Source organism: Macaca thibetana, chromosome 6, assembly GCF_024542745.1.
Source record: "Macaca thibetana thibetana isolate TM-01 chromosome 6, ASM2454274v1, whole genome shotgun sequence".
Classification (NCBI taxonomy): Eukaryota; Metazoa; Chordata; class Mammalia; order Primates; family Cercopithecidae; genus Macaca; species Macaca thibetana.
Window position 1 is genome coordinate 44,101,020 of NC_065583.1, and position 15,492 is coordinate 44,116,511.

At 48.1% G+C, this 15,492-nt stretch overlaps 1 protein-coding gene across 4 annotated transcripts in view; it reads left to right on the forward strand.

Annotated features, from left to right (window-relative positions):
* KLHL3 (kelch like family member 3) overlaps window positions 1-7,745 on the forward strand; it is a 117,737-nt gene extending 109,992 nt beyond the window's left edge. For 2 of the 4 annotated variants that reach the window (XM_050795620.1, XM_050795622.1), the window contains one exon: window positions 3,147-7,745. In XM_050795620.1, the coding sequence (XP_050651577.1) occupies window positions 3,147-3,175 (29 nt within the window). In that variant the 3' untranslated portion in view covers window positions 3,176-7,745. Of the gene's footprint in view, window positions 1-1,674 lie in introns of all 4 variants that reach the window. The other 2 variants (XR_007726823.1, XM_050795621.1) reach the window with 2 other exon arrangements.
* The last annotated feature ends 7,747 nt before the right edge of the window (window positions 7,746-15,492 follow it).

Here is a 15,492-nt window from a genome sequence, read left to right on the forward strand (position 1 = left end):
AAAGCCAGGGAACCCTTCCTGGAGGAGACAGGCTCAATTACACTTTGAGGCTGGATCACAATCACACAAATGGCTGTCCTTTAGTGGGTGGCTGGCCCCGTGCCATGGGGCAGTGTGTTAGGAACAGAGTGTGCATTTGTTTTCATCTTTTCTGCAACTCTTGGGCTGAATGGGACTGTATCCATTTATTTTATGGATGACGAAACTGAGGTTTGGAGAGTTTAAGTAACTTGCTGAAGGCCACACAGCTAATAAATGGCAAAGTCAGTTCAAACCCAGAGTTCTAAGTCCATGCCCTTTGTGCTACCCCAGCTCAGGGTAAGCCTTAGAGTAAGGCAGCAGGCGGGTGTGGAAGCTTCTTCTTGGGGAGTGTGTGTGAGGGGTTTGGTGAGTGGCAGGGGCAGGGGTGGCGTCAGAGTTGGTGTTTCTCTCTATGGGGAGATGAGCAAATATATATCCATAGTGTAGTTCAGTTCCTTGTATCTGGTTTTCCAGAACCTGGAATAGAGATAACATTATTTATCCAGCACACACAGAACATACCAGGCATTATCCAAAGTATTTGATAGTCATTATCTCTTTTAATCCATACCACAACTCCAGGGATATTCTTCCAATTCCCATTTTGCGTTATAAAGGTCAGTCATTCCATCTAGTTTGACTGCAGAGGAAGATTGTGCTGTGCAGATTTGAAGGAGTTTGCGGCACAGTCTTTCAACGTAAGACTTCTGTTGCAATGGACTTTAACTTTTTTCTTCCTTTAGAGTTTTTTTCACGTTGTAATGCTTTTCTTGGCTAAGTATAAAACATTTTAGAAGAAGTTTGGTCCTGGAGTAATTCTGTTCTGGGATGAGTGAGACAAGTGAGGATCTTCCCTTGACTCCATGCGTGCCTTAATGAGAGGGGAAGAGTTAAGTGTGGGTGGTTAGAATTTCATATATATGCTGAATATTTCATGTACCTTTCTTCATTGCCTGCCCTCTCCAGAAGTAGGTAGGAAGCAGACAAGCAAACCTGCAATTTTATGTTCAAACCCACTTACTGAGTCTATTATCTTAAAGTCTAAGGAAATGTTCCAAAATGCAAAGATTTGTGGACAGTTATTTATTGGGGCCTTACTCATGATAGGAAAAAACTGAGAATAACTTAATGTCTGACATGAGGGAAATAGTTAATAATCTATGGGATATTTATATAGTGTATGATTTTTAATGTTATGAGAAAACATTTGTAATAGCCTGTTAGGTTAAAAAAGGATGCAAAGTTGTATGAACCTTGTGAACTCACACATGTAGTCCTGTATTGCTGGTAGCGGGAGTGGGGGTTGAATAGCTGCTGCTTCTTCTGCAGATGGATATTGGAGTCAGATGTGAATTTGAATCCCAGCTCTGCCACTAGCCCTGAATCTCTGGGCCAGATATCCTATCATACTGAACCCCTGTTGTCTTATTTGTAAAATGGGAATAAAATTAGACTAAGCCTTTTAGGGTGCTGTGAGAATGAAATGCAGTAATACTTGTGAAGAGCTAAGCACAATGCCTGCCTGGCAGTAGACACCATGCAGTAAATGATTGTAATTATTATTAGATGCTAGAAAGTATTCCAAAAAGACAGTGGTGGTTTTCTTTGTGTGAAGGGATTAAAGCTTTTTTCTTTGTGTTCTGCATTTTCCAGATTTCCCATAATGAGAATATATTACTTTTATAATCAAGATAAAGGTTATATGAAAAAGCAACACAGGAGCCTGCTTTCAAAAACAAAAAGCTACCTTCTGAAAGAGATGTCTGAGATTCAAGTAAGATGCTGTCAAGACCAGGCACCTGGACTCAGGTTCTGCCTGCCTCGAAGCTTCAATGTCTGCACCTTTAGCCAGGAATAAACAGGAAATAGATGTCTTAGCAGAATATCTCCAGTGGGGTATCCTGGCTTGCTTTTAGCCATGTTCTGTCAATCTCATCTTCAACCAGAACATTTTATAGTTGTGGGACTATGTTAAAATAAGGCTCCAGTAACCATCCTGCCTGGAGACACCTATAAGTTAGGATTTCGTTTAGCAACAGGCACCAGAAACCCTGACAGATACTTTCCTAAATAAGGAAGTGAGTGTATTTGTCTCAAGTAGAAAGAAATCCAAGGTTGGCCTGGGGGCTCAGACTGACATTGAAGAACCAGGTTTCTCTTTTCTTTTCTGTTCTGCCAGCTTTATCAAGGGCTGCTGCCTCCCCTTGGCCTTGCGTGAGCATTCCAGTCACAACAAGAACAAAGCCAGCGTTGCAACACTGGCACACTTGCCTTTATAGTCTTATTGGCCAGCACTGGGTCACATGGCACATCTAACTGCCAGGCAGTCTGGGAACCCGAGCTTTCAACTTGCTGGTGGCTGTAGTCAAGGACAGCAAGTTGGAAGGATGTTGACGGAATCAACCTGTACTATCTGATATGTAGCCTCAGTCCCTTACAGTGAGGTTCTGGGTCATGCGTGGATTTATAGTTAGGTGTTGAGCGTGGTTCACCCGGACTAAAACAGTAACACAGCGTACATGTCTAGAGCATTTATCAAAGTCGAGATTGTCACATTGGCAGGGTCTGTTAGATGACATTCGTGTGGGAACTGAGCATAAAGAGGTCAAAGAACTTGCCAAAGGCCATAGTGCAGGTTGACTGGTGGCAGAGTTAGGATTGGAATTCAGTCTTTCTTGCTCCCATGAAGGCAGCCTACTATACTTTCCACTTCATTCCAGTGTCTTCTAAAAGTAGAGATGAATCACCCATCGCTTCTCTTACAATGATTCAAATTTAGAGCTGCATAGCTGCCCCTGGGCACTGAGCATTGTTGGGCTGGGTGCTAGGGCTGGGGACGGGAGTCACCACAGTGAGTCCATGTGATGACACCCAGTGAGGCCACTAGCCAGCGGTGTTTGAGGGACTGTGCTCGTAGGTTCAAGTGTCTTGCCAGGACTTGGCTCTTGGAGTGGGGAGCGGCCAGCTGCTAGCAGCCTGAGTCTACAGACACTTCGATATTAGGATAAAAATTGTACACATTTCCCTTGGCTGTGACTCAGGATATCTTGGATTCATGAACTCACTGGGACTCTGAGTAATTTTGGAGAAGCTAAGATGATAACTTTCTCCCCCTTTCTTATTAGGTGTTGCCGTGATTCACAAGTCCTTGTGACCCAAAATCCCACTGCCAGGAGGTGGAGGAAGGAGCAGGTGCTGCCTGTGACTCTGAACAGCAGGACCTTGGTGACTGGATTCAACTCCCTTAGGAGGGTCTGTGCTGCTGTGAGAACTGCTGTCCTCTGATTTGGCAGACTGGTGTTGTTCATCGCAGTGTGGACACCATTACCCACCCCCGCTCCCCTGAGGTGCTCTGGCCTATGCTCTGAGCAATGGGATCCTGACAGCCCCAGGCAGCACCTTTGGGCTTTGTTTTGGTGTTTCTACAGGGACCATACAGACCCTGGAATGTGTGTGTGTGTATAGAACATGGTGTTTCTCTAAGTTGGGGGGTGAGCGTGTGTGACAGTCTACTGGATTTCTTTACTACTGATCCTTTCGCTGTGTTAAAAATCAAATCACAGAGACCTCTCTTCTGGATTTGTCCCATGGGGACCCTGAGACTACTAAAGCTGCTTTCTTCCGAAGGTCCAGTTGGACAGTCTGGGAATGTCCAGAAATAACCAGTGAGGGGGCAGTTCCCTGGCCACACCCACTTATGTACTTTAACTACTGTGACTTTGTCTGCAGAAGAGCTAGAGAATTTTCAAAGCTGCACCGTGTCCTCTGTGTGCTAGAATAAGGGACAAATGGGTTCCCTGCGCTTCTCAGCCCACTGTTTTTCCTTGAGTTCTCCTACAGGAAGCAGATGAGAACTGCTCAGTCTTCAGGTTTAGGCCATTGGTCTTTGATGTCATAGATTCCAGGCCTGGGAGATATTATGTCTCTTCAGCTGGGAAAACTAGCTCTTCAGAGAAGCCTCGGGTAACACTGAAAAAAAAAAAAAAAAAAAAAAAAAAACAGGAAAAAAACAAAAAACCGAAAACCAAAGTGGTAAGGATTCAGTTCCTGCCTGTAATGGTCTCAGAGAGGGTCCTACTTTTAGGTTTTCCCAGAATAGGACAGTCCCCATTTATACTTAAAATCCGGGTTTAATTATTCACAGCACCCCGTTTTACTCTCTGAAGTGTTCTGGTTTGGAGGATAAATAAGAGGTCACCCTCCTCCAAAGGCAAATATAGATTTGTGCCTGTGTTGGATGGAGTCGTGTGTGATTCAGATGGACGTTGGATGGCTTCAAAGGAATATACCACTAGAGCTGGCCCTTGGCGCTTTGTGACAGTGGTCAAGTCTGTCTAATGTCCTTGTCTTCTTTTTCTTGTGCTTTCCCCCATTCCAGGGTGTGCACCCTCTCCCCAAGCCCCAAGAACCTCACTACTGCTTTCCCTGTGAGGTAGGAGGTGTCAGTGGGCCCTGGGTTTGAGGCCTCCTGAGGTGTGCTTGCGTTTTAAAAAGGGAGCTTGGGAAGAGCTTTGCTAATTCACAGGTAAAAATGATTAATGATAGAGCTTCAAGCATCTTGAGGAGTGAGCATTTGAGGGTGCATGGAGTAATTTGTCTTTAAAAAACTTTAAAGTTGTGCTGTTCGTAAACTAGCAAATTGCTCATGCTGGAATTTCTGGCATAAGCAGGGGAAGTCTTGTGTCTGGAGAGTAGTCTCATACCTTGCAGTCTGGGACACTCCCTACTTTGAGAATCCACCTACAGGAAGCCAAGGAACTTTATCAATCCTGATGTTGGACTTCTGATACGACTGGGCTACTTCCAAGCAGGTGCTGCAGGAGATCGGCATCCCCCAACCCCTGCAGTCAGAAACCCCGAAGTCTTCCCCGCCAGTGGGCCGCTTTGTGTATTTACTGTATATTTATTGTGCCCTAAATGTGCAACTCTCCTAAAGACAAAACTTCTCTTTCTGATGTTAAGCACATGTTTCTTCAACAAGACGCTTGGAGAACAACAAGGTACCCAGAAGTTGTAGAAGCCTTCAGAAGAGGCTAAAATATCCAGCTTTGGGGGACCTGGAAGAAATGTCTCCAAAGGAAGCAAGGCATGTTTTAGTTGAGTACTGTGGTCTCACTATGAAGTGGGGATGACGGTGGCTTCAGAACTCTACCTGGCTGTGGGTTGGAAGCTGATGGAATGAGAAATGTCCTTTCTCCTTCTCTGAGGAAATTTTGAGTCTTGTTTTGGTGTGTCTGTGTAATGGGGATGGGGTTGGGGTTGGGATCTGATGTATGCCGTCCACAGAAGCTCTCAATTTCAGATGACAGGTGAATTCCGCGTCCCTCCCCCACCATTGAGAAGCTAGACTTTCGTGCTGGAGAGGCTATTTTTTTATGTGTCATCTTCCAGGGAAGGGTCCCTCCACTGAAAGCTAGTCAGTCATGTTTTCTGTTTTTGGATTTTTGCAATTGGTTTCGCCTCATGTCTCCCTCCCTACAAAGCACTGCCTCTGCTGGGCGTGATGGCGAGGCTGTGTCTGTTTCACCCTCATGTGTCCTTTCTCATGGGGACCAGAACACTGGTACGTCATCACCAAAGCCAATCTGCTCCAGCTGCCCACAGATGCCACCAAAACCTGCTATCTCTTCATTACCAGGTAGGATTCTCTTTCCCCAGTGGACACAGCAGGCTATTTTCGAGTTTGTGCTGGTCACATGGTAGATGAAGCCTCTTACTGCCCCACTTAGGGTGGCCACGGCTGCTTGTGAATGCAGCTTTGCCAGTGGCGTATCTGTCATCTGACTGAGGTGGTGAAATGGAATTGAGGCTCAAGGTTAGAAGCAGCCGAGACGCCACTTGGATACTGATTTGAACAATGTAGAAGTCAGATTCTGAATTCCAAAGTTATTTCTCATAAGTACCCAATGGCATCTCTCCATCTACAAAGTTGCAGTATTATGCAAATGAAAGTGACCTCATTTTCTGCTATGCAATAAGAATACTTAATTCTATTTCCTGACAAGCCAGTTGCAATATCCCCTAAGATGCTTTTTGAGCTGTCTTACTTTGATATCTGTTGTGTAATGTTTGTATATTTCTGAGCCAGATCCTTTCAAAGATTGCCTTTTTATAAAATTGAAGCTGTAGCTTTTAGGCTAAAATTTTAATGTAGATATTTTTATAAGATATTTTTTTCAAGATGTTTGAATCGCTTTTTATTGCCCATGATAATATGTTATGTTCTTTGCATCATTCACTCTCAAACATAGTTCATGCCTGTAGCTCTCTTCCTTTTGTTTCTCACCCTCCAGAAGCATCTTTTTCAGTAGCGCCAGGTAGATGAGCCTTTTTTTTTTTTTTAAATACCATATTCAAGGGAGTCTGCTGCATTTTAAAACACAGTCACTGGTGTTTCTTGAATTGCTAGGGACTGATGTTGTGTTCGACTCAGCTCTTGCCCATCTGTATTGATTGTGTGTGTGTTTTTTTTTTGGAGTCTGCTTTCTGTGGGGGTGAGGCTGGGCTGTCTCATGGTGGCTCCCACTGACGGGCACTGAAGCTGGCACCCTGTGGCATGGAGAAGCCTCAGGGAAAGGCCTGCCCCCCAGCACACACTCCCATAGTGTCCTAGGTCCAGCCGACCATTCCTTATTCTCCTCTATCTCCTTGTTCATCTGAAGCTTCCAATAGCTTGAGGCCTTTACTGCTGGATGATGCCCTTTTTGGGAGCATCTTGTCTCTGACCTTTGGAAGAGGGGTCAGTCCTCATGATCCCCATGTGTTAAGCATGTGCTTTGCAGGTGCTCACACGACACTTACAACTTACTTCCTGAGCTGTGTCTCTACTCCAGGCTCTGGTTTGTGTATTTATCTGCCATTAGCATCATGATTTTTAAAATTAATTATTATTATTATTGTTGGGACAGGTGCCATTTACATTGCCTCCATGCTCCCCACTTGCACCTAGCTGGATCAGGTTGGGAGGATGAGCAAACTCGTATTCCAGTTAGTTGGAGTTTTTAAAGGCTCTGTTTGCCTGGAGAAGCAAGGAGGTTAGAATGTATTTTTTTTTTAAGCATTTGCACTATTTAGAGTCCTAGCCCCTCATGTTCAGCTGTGCTGTGTTTCTACTGACCAAACAGGAGAGCCAGCAGCACTTCCAGCGTTTGGGAATGGAAGAGATTACTTCTGTAGTGGATAATTGCAGCCTCATAGCCCCTGTGCAGCCTTCGTCATGGGACTCAGTGACTCATGGATATAGCATCAGCCATGGCAGGAATGCACAGGACTGTGGCATTTGCAGCATCAAATTGCCCTAGTGCCATGTTTGGTTATGAGATTGTAAATTATTCGCTCCCCCATCCTCCCCTCCCCTCGTTTTCAGTGGCAATAGAGGACCCTTGTGTTTTTTGTTTAATTTGCATATTATGTGTAAAATACTTTCTTTGAAAGAAAAGTGAAGACGCTGAATGTGTATGTCTGTGTGGGTGCTCTGTCCCTGTGGTTGTCATAGCCAGTCAGACTTGATCACTGACACCCCGTACAACATGTTGCATAGGTAAGATCCTCAATCTGGTGTTCTCTGCATGGCTGTTAGGGACTGTATATCTTGTAAAAGAACACTTGTCACATGCTTGATCAGTTACAGCGATAGCTGAAGAAACATTTCCTCAAATGTATTATTTTAACAGGAATCATGTTCTAATTTCCCATCCTTTAATTTTAATAAAAGTTGAACTGTGCAAACTTTTCTCAGTATTTCATTTGTTTAGTCCACTCTCTCTGCTATGTCTCAAACATGAAAAGGACAGATTTATTCCTGTAAGTCTTTGGATTAAAAAAATTTTAAGATGTACTGGACAAGATCTGGGTTCCTTGGTTTCCATCACTGGCCCCAGCAGAGTGCCAGGCCCACAAAGACCTTCTTCAATGAGGCCAAGAGAGGACAGTCCCTCCAGGGGGTGTTAGGTGGTGTGGGCAACTGCCAGATAATCACTGGGAACCACGGAGAGTCAGGTTTGGTGGGGAAGACAGCTAGCTCAGCTGGGCATCACCATTTGGGAGAGGAGCCTTGTATGAAGTGGGGGGGGGGGGGGGTGGATCCCTGGCTCAGCTGTAACTTCTCAAAGCCTCCTGCTCAGAGACCTTAGCTCTCTCTCTAGTTAACAAAGCAGTTCCAGGCCCTTTTGAGATGTCAGTAGCTCTGGCCTGTACCAGGTGACAGATGGACAGCACAGAGGTGTTGGACTTCCCTTCAAGCTGGAGAGACTCAAGGGACGAGTGGGAACCCTTAGCCAGATTCCTCCCCATATTTGGGAAAGTAAATTTTGAGCTCCAAGGGGGCACAGCCTGCTTGACTCACTCTGCACTCCTGGTGCCTGGCACTCAGCTGGCACTCAGGAACAGTTGATGGAAGAGCAAAGAAAGGCACGTGGTAGGGCTCGGGTGGCAGTTTCTTTCCTTCCTCCAACTCCTCTCCCCTCTCCTGGGCTGGCCTCTGCCAGAGCCTCTGTTCTCCCAGCTGTCACCACTCACCCTCTGCTCCTGTCGAGCAGTTAGACTGTTCAGAAGAATGAGGTCAGGCCTCTTTGAGCCCCACAGATCCCGAGCAGGTGGGCAGGAATGTGTGCCCCTGGGACAGAGGAGGCCCACAAAGGTGAACCCATTTATCTGGGGGTGTGTTGTGAGCAGTGGAGCACACCTGGATGAAACCTACTAACTCTGTTGACCCACAACTGAATTTGCGCATCAGCCTGAGAAGAGGGTTCCGGCTGCGGTTGTTTCAATAATCATAGCAGCTGGCATTTATTTTGCATTTGATGTGTGCCAGGCCCTGTGCCGAATGCTTTAATTCCAGTTAATCTCCATAACACCTCATGGAGGCAAATGACCACATGATGCTCTGCCTAATTCACAGGATTACCGGAGTTAATTAACAGACCCTTGAGAAGAGGTGCAGGCCCCCTCCTCCTACTGAAGCTGCTTGCTGAACTGTGCCATCTTCAAATCCCAGAGGCCATACCCTATGAGTGCATTCTGCAGCTAGGAGGTCACCAGCGTCTGGCCCTCAAGGGTGGGCAGGGAAGCAGATCCCAGAGCTAGGCTGGAGACCCCCTCTGCGGTCAACCTGCTCTGGGCCTCAGCTGGCCTTGGAGTGGCCTGGCGAGGGGCTGATGGCTAGTGAGGGCTTTGTCTCAGGGCACACATATTTCCCCCACTATGCTTCTGGCCTGGTTTCTCCTTACAGGAGAAGTTTCAGAGTAATTTCATATTTGGTGGTTTTTCTACCAACTTATGTTTCTATAGTTTACAAATAGTGTCTTTTGACCCTAATAAGCTATTTTACTTTAATAAAAATATCTTCTGTTCTGTTTGCCTCATGTGATTTTCACATAGGAATCTGTATTCCCCATTGTCTATCCCTTTCTGCTCAGACAGCTTCTCCTACTGCTCCAGGGTCAGTGCCCATGGGAAGGGGCCCCTGACTGCGATTTTAGACATTGTCAGATGCAGCCCATGTATTTGCACGTGGGGAAACTGCGGCTTGGAGCTGTAGAGAGGCAGCTGGCTCTTGTTCTTAGGTAGTTTTGATGTGGCTTTCTCTAGATCATTTGCAGCTCCAAAGCTGCACACAAGTGCCTGAAGTGAGCCAGGTTTCCCATCAGCCCAGTGGAGGCTCCAGGGCCTGTGCCTGCCTACCTGCCTCTGGCGGGGCTCTGGGGCTGAGGAAAGGCAGTGACTGCAGGCCTGAGGCCCATGACCCTCAGGGGTGGAACAGAGAAGAGGGGTGGCCCCCATCATGGCAGGGTGGTCTCTCTGAGACTCCTGCTCTGTGGCCACTCTAGCTTCAAAGGCTGCTCCAGGCTCCCAGGGTCGCTGGAGGCTGCAACTCTCCTTCGCAGGTGTCGGGGGCGTCTACTGGCCCAGGGTGGAAGGAGGCCTTGTTCTTGGCTGTGTGACCTGCAGCACATCCTTTTCCCTCTCTGGTTCCTTATCTGTCAAATGAAGGAACGTGTGTCCTTATGAGCATTTACTGCACTCGTCAGGCCCTGTTCTTGCTCCTACGTAACTGGCAAGGAGATGGGGTTCAGAGAGCTGAGGGATGAGGGGAACAAGGATTTGAACCCACATCTTCCATGGTAGTAGTTTTTGACTGCTATGCTGCACGTGTTGTTAATCTGTTAGGACCCTGGACCCTGCCAGTGAACATGCATGATGAAAATGTTTTGATGAATCTCCTAATTGTAAGCTAAAGGCCGGAAAGTTTGGCTTTAGACCTCTTTCCTTTCCTCGGTTTTTCTTTCCTTCCATTCCTAGTTCCCAGCAGCCTCTAGGAAAGACCCCACTGTCCCTCCCAGTGTTGGGAGTCTTTCATTCTCTCTTTTCCGCGTGTTCAACAGTTACTCCCTTAACCAGAATATATCCATTATCTATGTTGCGTGTTGCTGGGAACTTGAGATGCAACTGCTAACAGAACAGGCGGTCCCTGTGGACATGGAAGTTTGAATTTCTACAGAACATGGTCAGGTAAAGACGCAGGTACAGTCTGGTGCTGTGGGGGCAGGAGTGGGTGAGGAGGGGAAACACATGCCCCTGAGTGAGAGTCACAGGGAACAACAGGAGAGACAGAGACATGCAGGGACCGGGGGAAAGCGGGTGAGACTCACACAGAGCAAGAGACAGAATGTGAGAGATGGAGACACACAGAAACACAGGGTGGCAGAAGCATAAAAAAGACGACGCACACACACACACGGCCAGGGAAGAAGAGGTACCATCCAAATGGAAACACAGAGGCAGAGACCCAGAGAGAGAGAATGAGAGGGCGAGAGTGTAAGACAGAGCAAGAGTCATTCCTGGCAGAGGACGGGTCAGCATGGCAGTTCAGAGGCAAAGCTTTAGAGTCAGCAGACGCTTTAGAGTCAGGAGACTTCAAGTCTGAACTCAAGAAGGGTAATCACGTGGGTTTGAGGAGCCTCTTCCCCTCTCAGAGCCAGTGCCCTGATCTGTAAAATATGGATGATGCACCACGTCTGTGAGCTTGTGGAGATGAACATGAGAAGGCCCTAAAACAGAAGGCAGCCACTTCAGGCCCCAGGAGTCAGGCACGGCCTGGCAGAAGCGGCCTCCAGCATGAGACACTCTGAGTCTCTGGTGGTGGGTGCTGGTGCTGGAGATGTCCTGACTGCGTGTAGGCTCGAGGGACTGGAGTGTGTGTGGACAGAAGGTCTCTGTCCCGGGGTCTTGTCTAGGCCAGGAGATACACCTAGGACCTCTTTTCTTTTTTAAAAAACATTAGATCTTTGATAAGTAGAACCTCATTTCTGAAGGATGCCCCAAGTGGAGCCATCTGGCAGGGCCTGGTTTCACCTGTGGCCACTTAGCTGCTCTCTATTTGGCACAATGTGTTGAAATCCCTTTTTCTTTCCTCCTCCCTTGGAGGGGGTGGAAGGCATGAGTTTCAGGAGCTTACTTCCTGCTTTCAGAGTAGGGCCTCTTCTTGGTTTCGACTCTGTGCACACCAGGGAATGTGGGCTTTGGTAAGCATGTGTGTAAGTGTTGACATGACTAAGGAATCTCCCATGTGGTCTCATCTGATGGACAAGTCCTGTGGGGTAGCCTTAGCAGATATTATTGTGTGCACTGTCTCTGCCTGTTGTATACAATGGTCACTTTCTCAATTTGTGGGTGGCACACGCCAAACACTCCACGTGGTGCCTGTGCATAGTAAGTAGTTTACTGGGGGGAATGAATATTATCGTCTTATTCCCTTATATAGATAAGCTGAAGCTCAAGAGACGTTAAGGAAGTCAATGAAGTTCTCCAGGCTTGGATTCTATCACGCAGGATTGTGTTTGGTTCCAGGTGACAGCAAAATGACTACAGTGGCTTAACCAAAGAGTGGACTACTTTGCTCACATAACCACAGGTCCAGAGGCTGGTTTTCCAGGGCTAGCACAGCAGCTCCCTGGTGCCCAAGTATTGCTGTCTTCCTGTTCTTCCATCCTTAGCATGTTGTGAGATAGATGCTCCATAGGTATTCTGGTATCCCCACAACAGGATGAAAAGGAAGGAGAGGGGAAGGTGGACAGTGCCTGTGACAGGAAAGCAAAACCTTTTCAGAAATCCCTAGTAGAGCACCCTTTACATTCTCACCGTGCTCCAGCTGCAAGTGAGTTGGGGCAGATGAATACTTTTACTTGGGCATGCTGCTGCTCCAAACAAACTCCGAGTTTGCCTTGGGAGAAAGAAGGGGAGAATGAACATTAGCTGGGCAACTACCAATGAGGCCACAGTGGAAAGTCCTTGTAGCCTTATGTCTCCAAATGCCATGTGGCTTCCTTTCCACCACTCAGCTTGGACTTTGCTTTCTTGGATCCAAAAGTCCAGGTCTTTTTGGTCCATTCTCTAGCATCTGCCCTGTAGGTTATTTTGGCTGGATACTGACTGTATGCAGGGCTTCTTGTCAGTGAGTGCTAAGGATGCTCCCTGTGCACTTGGCATCTACGGAGGGGATGCAGAGTAGGGGCTCAGAATAGGGCTGGGCAAGGAAGGCTTCCTCTCACAATTGCACTCCAGTCTTCTTCCTTGCTCCGTTTGGCATCAACAGTGGATGTCCCTATTGCAGGATAAATGAGAAATCCTAAGCCATGGAGACCTTTAGGAGCCTATTGCTGAGGCTTTAGTGGCGGCTCATTTGTCAGCTGTGGAAGTTTTCCTGAAGCACTGATTGAAAAGACCTGTCAGCTGCAAGATCTATGAACTTTATCTCAAGAATGACCCATCTGTGCAGCACCATTAATCTTTCTGAGCCACAAACTGGAGGGTGGAGGTGGGAGAGATTTGGTGTTGGCCTCTTGGAGGCAATTTTCCCAACTCCCTTGTCCTCTTGCCCTCCAGCACGTCCTCACATTTAATGACGGCCCATCCAGTGGTGTCCTCAGCTGAGCTGAGCTGAAGGAGGTCACAGAAATGATGTGAACAGGCTTGCTGCCAAGGGGCTCTCCCAGCTCTGTGTCCCCCAGGTGTGGGCCTGACGCTAGCCTTGGCACAGAGTAGGGAGGGAGGAATATCTGGGCTGGAGGGGCTTGGGCCTTGCCCTGCATCTCATAAGGAGGATGTGAAGCAGCATGGAGAGGGTGGAGTGAGAACCGGAAGATCTAGTCTCAAAACATCATTTGACGATAGGGCGCAATGGTTAAGGGCACGGGCTCTGCATTGGACAGCGTGGATTTGAATCTCTGTCTGTGAATTACTAGTAGTGTGACACTGGTGATAAAAGGCCCTCCCAGGACAAATAGGTCTGCACAGGCAGCGCACTCCAAGGGTGAGGAAGCCCGCACTCTAGGGGAGCTAACAGCCCCCTGCGGGCCTTTCCCTTGTTCTGGACCTCACCTCCACCTGCAAGCAGCAGTCTGGATCTGAGGTGAGAGTGTGCAGGCGAAGGCTGAGGCTTCATAGGGCTTTCCAAATATATTTTCCAGCCACAGATCCATCATTTTAATGTAACCCAGACCTCCTATTTGAATGATTAACTAAGGAACTGTCTGTCCTGATGCCAGCAACTGCTGCAGAGTCCAGATAAGGACGCCCATAAAACCATCTCTAGGCAGCCAGATGAGGCTTTATGCATGTCCTAGAAAGGGTAGTTTGATTTCTAGCAGCTTCTAGCAGAAATTTTCTATCTGGATCTGGGAAACTGCTAGGCACCAGGAGCCTGTGAACACAGGCGTGCCAGCCCCAGGTGGCTCCAGAGGCCCATGTGGAGATGGGTGGGGTGAATGAGAGCACCAGGAGCCTGTGAACGCAGGCGGGCCAGCCCCAGGTGGCTCCGGAGGCCCATGTGGAGATGGGTGGGGTGAATGAGAGCACCAGGAGCCTGTGAACGCAGGCGGGCCAGCCCCAGGTGGCTCCGGGAGGCCCATGTGGAGATGGGTGGGGTGAATGAGAGCACCAGGAGCCTGTGAACGCAGGCGGGCCAGCCCCAGGTGGCTCCAGAGGCCCATGTGGAGATGGGTGGGGTGAATGAGAGCACCAGGAGCCTGTGAACGCAGGCGGGCCAGCCCCAGGTGGCTCCGGAGGCCCATGTGGAGATGGGTGGGGTGAATGAGAGCACCAGGAGCCTGTGAACGCAGGCGGGCCAGCCCCAGGTGGCTCCGGGAGGCCCATGTGGAGATGGGTGGGGTGAGAGCAAGGAGCCTGTGAGAGCGGGCCAGCCCCAGGTGGGAGCCTGGGGTGTGAACGCAGGCTGTGGGCGGGCCAGCCCCAGGTGGCTCCAGAGGCCCATGTGGAGATGGGTGGGGTGAATGAGAGAATGAGGCTTTGCTGTAATGCCAGCTATACATCACGGGGTACCAAAGTGAGCTCCAGAACTCTGGGGTGGTGTCATGGAGCCCTCCCACTGCCAGCCTGGGGGACTCCTGTCCACGGTGAAGCCCTGGGCGGGAGCTACCCCCTTTCTGAAGCAGACCCTAGCTAGCTGCCGCCTTCTCTGAGCTGCTTCTGTACTTTGCATGTGTCATGCATGCACTGCATATTTTTGAGTGCTTCATGAGTGTCAGGCTCTGTGCCAGCTCTAGAGATAGGATGTAAATGAGAGGATCCCTGTCCTCGTGGGGTTCATGTCATGTTGTGGAACAAAGTCATCAACAGGGAATTACAATATGGTATGGTAAGCATAAGGGTTAGGGAGTGAAGGGGCCTGTGGAAGCACTGAGAGAGTCAGGGCAAGTGTCCTGGTGGCAGTGATGACAAACTGAGTTATAATTTTGGATGGATGATGGGTGTCTACCAGGTGAGGGGATAGATGTAGGTGTTAGGGAGGAAGGAGGAAGGAATTCCAAGTGCAGAGGCCTGGTGGCTAGAGAGACGGCCTTTATGGGAAAGCACAAACACTTCAGTGTGGCTGAATCGTAGTGAATGAGGAGAACATGTGGAGAGAGATGCGGCCGGAGAGTGGGCAGGGCCCATGTCACAAAAGGACTTGAAATCATGGTGAGGAGGTGACCCTCTGTCTTGAGGTCAATGAGGGAACATCAAAAGTGTCTAAGATTGGGTATCCGAAGAAACAGACTCTGAGATGCTGAGATTTTCATGCAGAACGTTATTGGTTAGTGCTTTTGGCAATAACACCATGAAGGGGTGAGGGAAGCAGGAGAGGGCAGAGGGTGAAGAAGCTGCAGCGGCGGCCTCAGAAAATCCCACGGGGAGCTCTGGAGTTGGATGGCCTTTCAGTGTTGTTCTGAGTTGACACAAGGGAGACAACCCTTTGTATCTTTGCAAACTTAGTGATTGACACCAAAAGTCCAGGCAGCCAAAGAAAAAATAGGTAAATTAGACTTCATCAAAATTAAAAAATTCAGTGCTTCAAACGATACCATCAATAAAGTAAAAAGGAAACCCACAGAATGGGAGAAAATATTTGCAAATCATATATCTGATAAGGGTGTAGTATCCATAAATATAAATAATTCTTACAATGCAACAGTT